Source organism: Astyanax mexicanus, chromosome 7 (genome assembly GCF_023375975.1).
Source record: "Astyanax mexicanus isolate ESR-SI-001 chromosome 7, AstMex3_surface, whole genome shotgun sequence".
Lineage (NCBI taxonomy): Eukaryota > Metazoa > Chordata > Actinopteri > Characiformes > Acestrorhamphidae > Astyanax > Astyanax mexicanus.
In genome coordinates, this window is record NC_064414.1 from 56,450,284 (window position 1) to 56,464,165 (window position 13,882).

Genomic DNA, 13,882 nt, shown 5'->3' on the forward strand with positions numbered 1-13,882 from the left:
ACACGGTTCTGTTTTATAAAACCACTCCTTGCTGCCCTGCAGAGAACAACAATTTCAATGTTCAGTTTTACAGTGTTAAATATGTCAGGTCAAGAAAGACTTTCTTTATTTTATATTTTTTTATAAAAACAAGTATTTATGTTAAGTTAATTTTTTTATTTTTATAAAAAAACTTATTTTTTTAGGAAATAGTTCAACTTAATAGAGATAAATTGTTGCTGTTAAAAATGCATTTTCCAATAAAGGGAGTATTGGCAAAACTGGTTATAATGTTTATGTTAAGGCGGCGGGAGGTGCTGTCTGCAGCTGCTGAACGTAACTAATAAAGTAACTTGTAAAGTAACTTAGTTACTTTTAAAATCAAGTAATCCATAAAGTAACTAAGTTACTTTTTAAAGGAGTAATCAGTAATCAGTAATCGGATTACTTTTTCAAAGTAACTATACCATCACTGCTCATTTGTAACTCCGCCCCCTTTTTACCTGCCCAGGTGTGCTTAGTTTCGTGTATGTTTTCTGTACTATATATATATATATATATATATATATATATATATATACATATATACATATATATGTATATATGTATATATATATATATATATATATATACATATATATATGTATATATATATATATATATGTATATATATATATATATATATATATATATATATATATATATAGTTCTGGTGTTTCACTGTTTCGTTGTTTGTCTTTGCACTACTCTCTGTTGTTTTGTCTATCCTGCGTTTTATTTTCTGTTCCACAGTTTATTGCCCTGTTACTCCTTATTTATTTCTTGTTTATTTTTTGTTTATTTCTTGTTTATTTTTTGTTTATTTCTTCTTATTTCTTGTTTATTTCCTTGTTCTGTCTTGTTTTAGTTCCTAGTTTATTCTTGTTTGTTTCTTTGTTCCTTTGTTTGTTTATTTATAATAAATATTTCTTTACCTGCACTTACATCTTCCTGTCTGCCTTCTCTGATATTCAGTGACACAATTTTATAAAATGCCAAAACTTACACACTGAACTGTTGTATGAATGTGACGTAAAGAATCAAACAATAGTGTCTTTAAGGAATTTATTTTATTTTGTTTCATCACTAAGATAAAAATATATATTCAGAAGATTTCTGACTTTACTTCAGCATGCTTCACTTACAGACACGCGAATTATCATTATTATCATTTCAAAGCAGCATAAAAGTTAAATTAACAGTAGATTATTAGAACAGGAATTTATTGACACACTTTGCTGTTGTGTGAAATTATTCAAAAAGGTTCAGTACAGAAAATAATGAAGGTGAAAGAAGCTCCACACTGACTGTAGGAGCAGATAAAGATTAAATAAACAAAACAGAGTAAACTAAAAAGAAAAGAAAACAGGAGTAGGATAACCTAAAACAAAAAAAAAAAAAAACAGAACTGAGAAAACAAAACTACAAGAACAAAAAACAATAAAGTGACTAGAGTGAGAATAAATAGATCAGAAAACTAAGAAAACAAAAATTTGCAGTTATTATAAAATATACACATATAAACAGAGAAGCAAAAATTGCACATTATTTTTTTTAGAGAGGATAAGATAAGAGACATGTAAACATAAAAAAATACTCTTATGAAAATGCTATTTTAAGTAAAAATGTTTTAAGGCTCATTTTATTTAAACCCCAGCCTATTTTCTGTTGTGTTTTTACTCAGTTTTATTTATATTTTTAGTTCCTATTTCACTTGTTATAAACAGTTATTTTAGGAGAGAAACACATTGCTCAAAAATGATCATTTGAAATGTAAATGCTTCCAGAATTTGTAAATCTACATGGAATTGATCATGTTTTCATTTGACGAACGTTAACCCAGCGCCTGTTTTTATTTTTATTTTTATTTATTTTTACTTTTTTCTCTTGATATTCCTGCCTCTTGACTGTCATATTTACATAAGAGTTTATGTAATTTGGGTCCATCTGGATGCTACTGGGTTTATTCAAATGCTTTTTGATTTCATGCCTTGTATAAATATTTTAGAAGCACTAGAAGTAAATATTATTGGCTGAAAAAGCTTTTTTTTTTTAGTTTTTTATTTATTATTATGTTGTTTTTTTTTGTTGAGGTCATAAGATTTGTTGCATACCCCAGTGTTCCCTGTGCTTTGATGCATTTCTAAATAATTAAGCTGTGTAAACAATGCATCATTGGGTTTCTAAGGGTTAAAAGTGCTGAAAGATAAAACGGCTCGAAGCTCCTCAGGAAGAACTTTCTAAAGCTTTGGGTCGAACTGGCTAAAAGCAGCCTCTCAAAATCTCAGCAGATTACAGTGGAAAGACCTGAGAGCCCTGACCAGAACACACCGTACAATCCTATCACTAAAATAAAGGAGAGAGAGGCCATAAAAACATTTAAAACCACCACCTTAAAATCTACTGTATCACTAAAAGCTAATCAGAGCAGTAGCGCAGACTGAGCAGGTATAATATGATCACTCTGCACTCGCTACAGATACACTGTAAACCAATTCAATACGCTGATAAGTAGAATTTACTTTTAAAAAAAGTGTAGCAAAAAGGTTGCCTTAAAAATGTTAAATAATCTGTAATGAAAACTTGAGCTAGCATAAATTAAAACATAAAAAATTACTACTTAGTAAAATATTCTAAAGCTTAAAGGAGAACGATGGTGTAAAATGTACTTTTGTTGTAGTAAAACATGATAAAAAGTTTTTATCTTTGATGAATAGCACACCTCCGCTCTCCCACAGCGTTCAGAGATCCAGTAATTTTACCAGTTTCTCCAACAAACACCCTTCAGACTGGGAGATACGGGGCATAATTTACCCTGATAAATCACTTTTTACACCGTTATCCAGCTCAAAGTAGCTCCACACCTCCTTACTAGAATCCGAGAGGAGAGCCCTGACTTTTAAAACGAGGCATTAATAACTTAAAAAGTGCAGAAGAAGCTTATTAATATGTGCGCCGCTATATTTGTATTGATCATGTCATAGACAATTATATGTATATATATATATATATATATATATATATATATATATATATATATATATATATATAGAGTAGCTTAGCAGCCGGTGCCAGGAGGCAGACTATGCAGAGTCTATGTATATATATGTTTATGTATGTCATTATCAGTACAGTGATGGCGGCGCTCGGAGTTGAAACTATTAGTGTAATAGGATGTAAATAGTGTTTTTTTCTGGATCTCTGAACGCTGTGGGAGAGCGGAGGTGAGCTATTCATCAAAGATAAGAACTTTTTATCATGTTTTACTACAGCAAAAGTTCTCTAAAGGCCCTAAAAAAATCTAAGCTGTGCGTATCATCTGCATGTCGATGATAACTGATGTCGCATTGCTTAATGATATAAGTGAATGGAAGCATATATATACTGTAAAAGGAGTGTAGGGGAAGAAGTACCTAACGATGTCATCTCAACCATTCCAAGACTCAACCACTACCCTGAGACCTACCCAGTACACACAAATAGACCTGGTTACATTCACTGTGCTCAAATTTCCCCGTACAATTCCCCACAGTGATCGCCCTCTCTCTAAAACCTCTTCAGAACAGGCCCACAACCGACTCTACGGTTTGCATGAGGTAGTTGTTGGTGATAGGACTTGTGAAAAACATATTCTCAGGGCTTCTCTTCTTCATCTCCTCATCAATCTGAGCTAGAAGCTCTTTGACCTGATTACTTTCCTTGTCTTCATTATTGAACACCTTGTAACGCCCCCCACAACTCTCAATCAGTTCCTTCAAGCCCGGATCCATTTCAATAATATGACCTACCATTTCTCGTTGCTTCAGCTTGTCACCATGAGTGAGGAGCACCATGGAGAAGGAGCTAACATCTGAACACAACGTCTTATTCACTTTTTTCAGTATCTCACCATGCTTCTCTGAGAAAGATCCCAGAGCAACGACGAAGAGAAAGACATGGGGTCCTGGATCACAGAAGATCAGGGCGTTCTTCAGCTCTTCTTTCAGCACAGTATCGTTTAGACCACTGTCGTACATGGCCGGAGTGTCCACCACCATCACCTCTCTCCCGTCCACCTCTTCGGTGTGATCGACTGCATTCCGCATCGTGTTGGACCTTCCAATCCCAGAAGGAAATACATCACGGCCCAGGATGGTGTTAGCAGTTGCGCTCTTGCCCATATTCTTGTAGCCCAGCAACACCAGCTTCAGTGGTTCCTCCTTTCCTGAAAAGCATTGGTCTCAATATCTCATTTGCTCTGGATATTTCTCTTTGTAACAGTTTATAAATAAAACACACCACCAGGTAATGTAAGTATCTGAATGTAAATAATGAACATAAGGAGAATTACGTTAAAACAGGAAAGAAAATTTATTGGATTATAATTTGTTCAAAACATCATTTAGACTTTTCACTTTTGCATCGTTTAAGTTTCACATTTATATCGTCATGTCAGAAAAAGTCATTGTTCCAATTATTCCAAAGAAAAAACAAACATCATTTAGTTCAAATTGTACAATTTTCATACAGTCCAGGGTTTTACAAAAGCTTCACAGATTTACTGTTTTTTTCTTTTACAGAAATACACATTTTATCACAGAGCCTCATGCCCTGACCTTAATCTACTGTACATACAGCTCTGAAAAAAATGAGGAGAATCACTTTCTGTGATTTTGCTATTTATAGGTTTATGTTTGAGTAAAAATGAACAACATTTCTCCCAAATTAAAAATAAAAATATTGTCATCTCAAATAATACAAAGAAAACTAGGCTATATTTATAAAGTTTTAAGAGTTAAAAAATCTATATTTGGTGGAATAACCCTGTTTTTTAATCACAGTTTGTTTTCATGCATCTTGGCATCATGTTCTCCTCCACCAGTCTTACACACTGCTTTTGGATAACTTTATGCTGCTTTACTCCTGGTGTAAAAATTCAAGCAGTTCAGTTTGGTGGTTTGATGGTTTGTGATCATCCATCTTCCTCTTGATTATATTCCAGAGGTTTTTAATTCTTCAATCAGAATTCTTGATTATTTTCAATTTGGTAAAATTAAAGAAACTCATCATTTTTAGTAGAGATCTGATACAATATCGATATCGGGGCCGATATTGACGTAATTTAATGTATCAGATATCGGGTTTCCGCGGCTGATCCAGTTACCGATCCAGAGCCCTTTTATTGGTATTTTTAGCATATCGGCAGTTTTAAAACAGTATTTAACAATTTAACTGTTTTAACTATTTTTTTTTAGTTTGTTTTTAAGATCTCTTGTTTTTCTTTTCCAGAGCTGTACGTTCACGCATCAGTAGCTGTAATATCAGAGTAATTAATTCTCCCCGTTTATTCAGTCCAACTTGGTCTTCTGTTTTTCAGGTTAGCATTAGCCTTAAGAGGGTGCAGCTATATAAAAAAAAAACCTTCATGGGTCTGGAATTGAACAAATCTTTTAAAAAATGTGACATTTGACAATTTTAGAACTTAAACATTGAGTACTCAGAAATGGCTGAATTGTGATTAGCGCTCATGGCTAAAGCTCTAACTAATGAGTTGAAAATATGCAAAGCTATGGCTGGTTTCAGGTTGTGATTCCTGAGTTTCCTGAACCTGTTCCTCTCAGATCGCTCTCTCAGCCTAACGCAGAGCAATCACTTCATTTATTTTCTTAAACAGATCTGGAACCTGGGCGGGAACTATATCTACGTTTCTGAAGGTGTGGTAGCGTCCACTAAAGGACTTAACCACTTTCGCCAGATCAGGATTTTCACCAATAATTTCATCGATGTTTTGACCTTCTTTAAGCCGGCCACCGTGGGTGAAGAGCACCATGGTGTGTTTTAATGCAGCTTCTCCAAAGATTTCGGTAATTTTCTGCACAATTCCTTTCTCTTTATCGGTGAATCTGCCGAGCTGAAAAATCACCAGAATCACTTCAGGCACTGAAGCAGAAGCAGACGGGCACTTTTCCTTAATTTGTTTGTAAGTAAATGTGTTGTCAAATATGCCCGGAGTGTCGATGACGGCCACGCGTCTACCGTCCACCGTCGCTTCGGCTCCCTCGCAGACTTTTGTCACAGAGACAAGAGATAATTGAGACTCAAAGACTTCCTTTCCCAGGATTTTGTTTCCTGTAGCGCTCTTCCCTACTCCAGTCTTTCCAACCAGCACAATCCTCACATCCACATGCTTCACTGTTAAAGTACAAGTACACCATTACACTCTGAGATACTGCCTGACAAACCTGTGATATATACAGCTCTGGAAAATAATAAGAGGCCACTTAAAAAATGATGAGTTTCTTTCATTTTACCAAATTAAAAACCTCTGGAATTTAATCAAGAGGAAGATGGATGATCACAAACCATCAAACCACCAAACTGAACTGCTTGAAATTTTGCACCAGGAGTAAAGCAGCATAAAGTTATCCAAAAGCAGTGTGTAAGACTGGTGGAGGAGAACATGATGCCAAGATGCATAAAAAACTGTGATTAAAAAACAGGGTTATTCCACAATTTCTGAACTCTCTTTATGAATATGAACTTGTTATATTTGCATTATTTGAGGTCAGAAAACTCATCTGCATCTTTTTTGCTATTTCAGCCATTTCTCATTTTCTGAAAACAATGTTCATTTTATTCAAGCATAAACCTATAAATAGCAAAATCAGAGAGACTGATACAGAAACTGAAGTGATCTCTTCATTTTTCCAGAGCTGTATATGTTTTTAAATCTTGCACAGACATTGATCACTAGTCATTTTTTATTTTTCTTCATTTATAAAAAAAGGTTGAATATTTTAGCCGTTAATCACTAAATCGCTGTAAGGTTTACAATGTATTAAATGATGAAAACCATTTTTATCCTTTGTACTAGCAGGTATTTTATTCTTTTTTATTTGATATTCTTCCTATTGTTCCTAAGGAGAAGAAGGAGAAGCTACGAGTCCTGGGCTTGCTATGAGATAAGATGCCAGTTCCTTCTCAGGTCGTTGTTATATACAGTAACAGTTGATTGGCTGAAATAACCTCAATAAGTAAAATACTGTAACCATTTATGAGTTTCTGACATCAACTGTGATCCCCCCTTTCCTCCAAAAATTTTATGTAAAAAAAAAAGTCTGCAATCAAAATTTTAAAAATGAAAAGGAAAAACTGTATGTTGCAAATTTAAAAGAGAAAAAATATAAAGCAAATATGTATTTTTAAATATACTTGGTTACTTTAGTGGATTAGCTGCAATGGCTAATTGCTAACCGGCTAACTGTGTTCTGAGCTGAATTAATCCATGTTTTGTGTTTATGAATAACAGATTGATTTATTAGTGCTGGTTAGAGTGGGGAGGATCTGTGGTTTGATATTAGATGTGGATTATGGATTTAGTTCATTTTAGTTAGTTACCGATTATCTTCACAACACCGGAACACCGGACAGCTGATGGCTCAATGCTAGCTAGGCTAACAGACTGCAGATCTTAATGGAGATGGCTAACTGGTGATGCTAACTGTATTTCTGAACTAAATTAATCTCTGTTTTTAATAAGAGATGGGTGTGTTTGTGCTGGTTAGTGTTTGTTTTATAGGATATGTGTATTTTGACTCTACTTCACTCCAGTCTGTAGTTTAATACCTTTACAACACTGGAATGCAGCTGTTGGTTCAGTGCTAGCTAGGCTAACAGTTAATGGAGATGGCTAGCGGCTAACTGGCCATGCTAACTGTATATCCAAGCTAAATTAATCTCTGTTTTATTAATTATTTATGTTGAAAACAGCCTTGGTCGGATTTTGAGTGATGTTGAAATATAATTATATCAAAGTGGGGCTCCGCTCTGATTGGTTTAGACAGGGATATGTTCCAAACACAAGAGTGAACAGCTTCCAGCAAAACAGCAGCAGCAGATACTTTTACAATTACATTTCATATAAACTTTATATTTATTGTTCTGTTTTTCTCTAAGCAAGTGTTTCACTTTAATAAAAAGCTCACGTTAGCGAAGTGTGCTACATATTCACACGCAAAGTATGATAGTTACCTAGTCAGTGAGCTAGTGAGTTAGCTAGTTAGTGAGTTAGCTAGTTAGAGAGCTAGTGAGTTAGCCAGTTAGTGAGTTAGCTAGTTAGTGAGTTAGATAGTTAGTGAGGTAGTGAGTTAGTGAGTTAAATAGTTAGTGAGCTAGTGAGTTAGCTAGTTAGTGAGTTAGCTAGTTAGTGAGTTAGATAGTTAGTGAGCTAGTGAGTTACCTAGTCAGTGAACTAGTGAGTTAGCTTGTTAGTGAGTTAGCTAGTTAGTGAGCTAGTGAGTTAGCTAGTTAGTGAGTTACCTAGTCAGTGAGATAGTGAGTTAGCTACTTAGTGAGTTAGATAGTGAGTGAGCTAGTGAGTTAGCTTGTTAGTGAGTTAGCTAGTTAGTAAGTTAGCTAGTGAGTTACCTAGTCAGTGAACTAGTGAGTTAGCTAGTTAGTGAGTTAGCTAGTTAGTGAGCTAGTGAGTTAGCTAGTCAGTGAGCTAGTGAGTTACCTAGTCAGTGAGCTAGTGAGTTAGCTAGTTAGTGAGTTAGCTAGTTAGTGAGCTAGTGAGTTACCTAGTCAGTGAGCTAGTGAGTTAGCTTGTTAGTGAGTTAGCTAGTTATTGAGCTAGTGAGTTAGCTAGTTGGTGAGTTAGCTAGAGAGTTACCTAGTCAGTGAGTTAGTGAGTTAGCTAGTTAGTGAGTTAGAGAGTTACCTAGTCAGTGAGCTAGTGAGTTAGCTTGTTAGTGAGTTAGCTAGTTAGTGAGCTAGTGAGTTAGCTTGTTAGTGAGTTAGCTAGTTAGTGAGCTAGTGAGTTAGCTAGTTAGTGAGTTAGCTAGTTAGTGAGCTAGAGAGTTACCTAGTCAGTGAGTTAGTGAGTTAGCTAGTTCGTGAGTTAGCTAGTTAGCTAGTTAGTGAGCTAGTGAGTTACCTAGTCAGTGAGCTAGTGAGTTAGCTAGTTAGTGAGTTAGCTAGTTAATGAGCTAGTGAGTTAGCTTGTTAGTGAGTTAGCTAGTTAGTGATTTAGCTAGTTAGTGAGCTAGTGAGTTACCTAGTCAGTGAGCTAGTGAGTTAGCTTGTTAGTGAGTTAGCTAGTTAGTGAGCTAGTGAGTTAGCTAGTTAGTGAGCTAGTGAGTTAGCTAGTTAGTGAGTTACCTAGTCAGTGAGCTAGTGAGTTACCTAGTCAGTGAGCTAGTGAGTTACCTAGTCAGTGAGCAAGTGAGTTAGCTTGTTAGTGAGTTAGCTAGTTAGTGAGTTAGCTAGTTAGTGATTTAGCTAGTTAGTGAGCTAGTGAGTTACCTAGTCAGTGAGCTAGTGAGTTAGCTTGTTAGTGAGTTAGCTAGTTAGTGAGCTAGTGAGTTAGCTAGAGAGCTACCTAGTCAGTGAGCTAGTGAGTTAGCTTGTTAGTGAGTTAGCTAGTTAGTGAGCTAGTGAGTTAGCTAGTTAGTGAGCTAGTGAGTTACCTAGTCAGTGAGCTAGTGAGTTAGCTTGTTAGTGAGTTAGCTAGTTAGTGAGCTAGTGAGTTAGCTAGTTAGTGAGTTACCTAGTCAGTGAGCTAGTCAGTGAGCTAGTGAGTTACCTAGTCATTGAGGTAGTGAGTTACCCAGTTAGTGAGCTAGTGAGTTAGCTAGTGAGTTCGCTAGTTACCTAGTCAGTGAGCTAGTGAGTAAGCTAGTTAGTGAGTTAGATAGTTAGTGAGTTAGCTAGTTAGTGAGCTAGTGAGTTAGCTGGTCAGTGAGCTAGTGAGTTACCTAGTCAGTGAGCTAGTGAGTTAGCTAGTTAGTGAGCTAGTGAGTTAGCTAGTCAGTGAGCTAGTGAGTTAGCTAGTTAGTGAGCTAGTGAGTTAGCTAGTCAGTGAGCTAGTGAGATAGCTAGTCAGTGAGCTAGTGAGTTAGCTAGTCAGTGAGCTAGTGAGTTAGCTAGTTAGTGAGCTAGTGAGTTACGTAGTCAGTGAGCTAGTGAGCTACCTAGTCAGTGAGCTAGTGAGTTACCTAGTCAGTGAGCTAGTGAGTTAGCTAGTTAGTGAGCTAGTGAGCTACCTAGTCAGTGAGTTAGTGAGCTACCTAGTCAGTGAGCTAGTGAGTTACCTAGTGAGTTAGCTAGTCAGTGTACTAGTGAGTTACCTAGTCAGTGAGCTAGTGTGTTACGTAGTAAGTGTGTTAGTGAGTTACCTAGTCAATGTGCTAGTGAGTTAGCTAGTGAGTTAGCTAGTCAGTGTACTAGTGAGTTACCTAGTCAGTGAGCTAGTGTGTTACGTAGTAAGTGTGTTAGTGAGTTACCTAGTCAATGTGCTAGTGAGTTACCTAGTGAGTTAGCTAGTCAGTGTACTAGTGAGTTACCTAGTCAGTGAGCTAGTGTGTTACGTAGTAAGTGTGTTAGTGAGTTACCTAGTCAATGTGCTAGTGAGTTAGCTAGTTACCCAGTCAGTGAGCTAGTGAGTTACCCAGTCAGTGAGCTAGTGAGTTACCTAGTCAGTGAGCTAGTGAGTTACCTATTCAGTGAGCTAGTGAGTTACCTAGTCAGTGAGCTAGTGAGTTACCCAGTCAGTGAGCTAGTGGGTTACCCAGTCAGTGAACTAGTGAGTTACCTAGTCAGTGAGCTAGTGAGTTACCCAGTCAGTGAGCTAGTGAGTTACCTAGTCAGTGAGCTAGTGAGTTACCCAGTCAGTGAGCTAGTGAGTAACTAGTTATCTACTTTGCGTGTGAATATTTAGCACACCGCGCTAACGTGAGCTTTTTAATGGAGTAAAACACTTGCTTAAAGAATAAATATGACATTAAACATAACGTTTAATTTAATTTAATTGTAAAAGTCCAAAACCAGCTGACCAATGGAAATTTAAGGGAATCACCTTCTTCTCAGCACCGCCCACCCGTTAACAGAGTGCCAAAACTTAGAAGCAAAACACTGAAGCAGAAGCAACCAGAGATTCCAGAAGTAAAAGTCTTTAACAGAAACATATTTTTAAAATCCACAGAAAATTCACAAAAACACAAAAATAAAAGTAAAGACTCGCAAAATCCACACGGAAATAATTTTCAAATAACTGCAAAAGACAATTTTGAATTTGCAACATACAATTTTTGCTTTTGATTTTCAACATTTTGACTGCAGATTTTATTTTTTTGTATAAAACTTTTGGCACAAAATTTAGTCCATATTCAAACAGAAAAAAATCACATTATAACATAAGCAGACCCAGAGCTTGATTTACTTACAATAAGATATCTCCATTCAAATGCAGTAATGAGAATAAATGATAAATGATGAGATATTTAATTGAGAATTATGTCTGTTCTTACCTTCTTTGCTCATTTTCAGAGTTGAGATGAAATCTTCCTCAGGAGCTGCTGCTGTATTCAGGAATCTCACAGAACCGCCGTCTGCAGATGATCTGGATGCAGCAGCTCCACAGTCTTTTATATCCATTCTGTGCTGTCTGGCCCCTCCCCCTTTCAGCCCTGACTCCTCCCCATCTCTGTCCTGGCTCCTCCTCTTTTTTCTATGTAATCATCTGTGGTTTGTACAGCTCATATGTATATGTGAATATATTTTTTCAACACCAATCAAATATTTATATTTAGGTTGTTTATTTATTTGTTTATTGTATGTTTTATACTTTTATCTTTATGCAGTATACTTGGCGAGGAGCAAAGAAAGAATTTTGTGTGAGGAAACTTGTTTCTAACTGTGCACATGACAATAAACTCTTTGAATCGTGAATCTTTGGTTGAATTAATGAGGAGATTCAGGCGTGTTTTGTCTGTGTGCAACATTCCTTCATTTAGTATAAAAAAACGAATTACTTAAATAAACTCCGTATGCAGGAACATAAAAGCATCTATAAGCAGAAACTAATTTACTGTGGATGCTTTTATATTACAGTTTAGATCAGACCCAACAAATCCAGCCTGACTCGACCCGAGCTCGACCCGACCCGCATTATAAACTGCAATTATGAGCCTGAGCCTGATTTAAACCCCACAGTATTTTAGTAAGTTAAAACAGCATTGTAGTAAGTATAACATTAAAGCCATGAACGTTTTTTAGTAAGTAGAGCATTAAAACAGAACTTTTTAAAATGAGTAGAGCATTAAAACAGAACTTTCTAAAATGAGTAGAGCATTAAAACCTTTTCAATAAATAGAGTATTAAAATTAAAAGTCTTTATTAGGAACTAGAGATTTAAAACTTGTTTTAGTAAGTAGAACATTAAAACTGAACTTTTTCATTAGGTAGAACATTAAACCAGATTTTTCTGTGTGTAGAGCGTTAAAGCTTGTTTTAATGAGTACAATGTTAAAACATTCAATCTGAGCTTTCATAGTAAATTAAGCATTCAAACTGGGCTTCTTTAGTAATTACAGAGTAAAAACTAAGCATTGTACTGAGTAAAGCATTACAACTGAGACCCCTAAGTAAAAAGATCATTAAAACTATTTTTAAGAAGTAGAGCATTAAAACAGAACACATTTAATGAGTTTTAAAGCATTAAAACTAAGCTTTTTTTTAGTAATTCGACATTTAAAACTGGGTTTTTATTAAGTACAACATTAAAACTGACCTTTTTAGTAGGAAGAACATTAAAAAAGATTTTTGGTGTAGAGCATTACATTTTTTAAATAAGTACAGTTTTTATTAAGTAGAGCATTAAATCTGAGCTTTTTCTGTAAGAAGAGCACTCAAACTGAGATTTTTTTAGTAAATAGAGCAGTAAAACTGAACTTTTTCAGTGAGTAGAGTATTAAAACTAGGCTTTTCAGTAAATGGAGAGCATTAAAAATGAGCTCTTCTAGTAAGTAGAACTCACACACAAATGAAGTTGAATGTTCCAACTGTAAAATAAGTCACACTTAAATGAGGTTCTTCAGTACGACAAATCTCCAGGACTTTACTACTACTGTTGTAAAATGTAATAAATATGAGAAATAGTTCAGCTATCAGTGATGCTTGTGATTATATTTAGTGTTTAATGCTTTTAGTTTAATGTAAGTATTAAACAGTGATCAGTCTGTGCTGCTGATCTCCATTTATCTCTAAAGCCCTGGATAAAACTCTCCACCAACTGCTGTAAAAGTGATAAAAACAATGAATGAAAAACCCAGCAAAATGAAATCCAGCAAAAACTGTTCAGTCACAGCTGTTGTGCATAAAAAAGCTGCTTTGGGAAATATGTAAATGAGAGAAAGTGTGATATCACGCCTACAGCTGCTTCTAAAGATACACCTCAAACGATGCACTTGAGAAACCACAACATCACACCTAAAAGCTGTTAGTAACGCTCACTTTAGGTGTGTTTAGACGAAGTGCACGTGGACTAGAGTTCACATCAGGCCCAGAATCTCCAGCCTGACTCTACCCGAGCCCGACCCGGTCCGACCCGTAAACTCTCATTACGAGCCCGAGCCCGAATTAAGGTTAAAGAGTTTAAACTGAGCTGTTTAACTACAGTTCTGAGCTGTACACTGAAAAATGATGAGTAAAATTTACTTTAAAAAGCTTCCCAACTTTCTGCATTTGCTTTTTTTAAGTAAATTTAATTTCAGATTAATTTCAGTAACTTCAAATCGGTGTCAAGACTTAAATTTTACACAGAGTAAATAAGTGAACTGAACTTCAGTCAATCCTTTCTTTTAGTAAACTTTACTTCATTTCTGCATACAATATTATCTAATTACAATTAATTAATTTATACAATACTAATTCATATAATTTAAAGTTAAAAACACACATTCAAATATTTACATAATCTCAAAGATTCATTTTAGAAACAGACCGAGTCTCACTGTCTCAACACATAGATGGCATGTGTCATGATGGGGTACAGAATACAGACACTCGCTGAACCAGTTTAGGATTTTATTAAAAACCCACAGGATGC

The 13,882-nt window shown here is 35.5% G+C and overlaps 1 protein-coding gene across 2 annotated transcripts; it reads right to left on the reverse strand.

The window, feature by feature from the left end:
* Positions 1–3,025: 3,025 nt before the first annotated feature.
* Positions 3,026–11,578, reverse strand: LOC111189397 (GTPase IMAP family member 5-like). 2 transcript variants are annotated; one of them, XM_022663100.2, is made up of 2 exons: positions 11,304–11,578; positions 3,026–4,222 (listed from the first exon to the last, which is right to left on the reverse strand). In XM_022663100.2, the coding sequence occupies exons 1-2, from the start codon at positions 11,428–11,430 to the stop codon at positions 3,576–3,578; spliced, it is 774 nt and encodes a 257-aa protein (XP_022518821.2). In that variant the 5' UTR covers positions 11,431–11,578; the 3' UTR covers positions 3,026–3,575. The 2 variants fall into 2 exon arrangements, with proteins under 2 accessions (XP_022518821.2, XP_022518822.2); XM_022663101.2 differs by lacking the exon at positions 3,026–4,222 and adding an exon at positions 5,301–6,189 and having other exon boundaries at positions 11,304–11,571.
* Between the last annotated feature and the right edge of the window lie 2,304 nt (positions 11,579–13,882).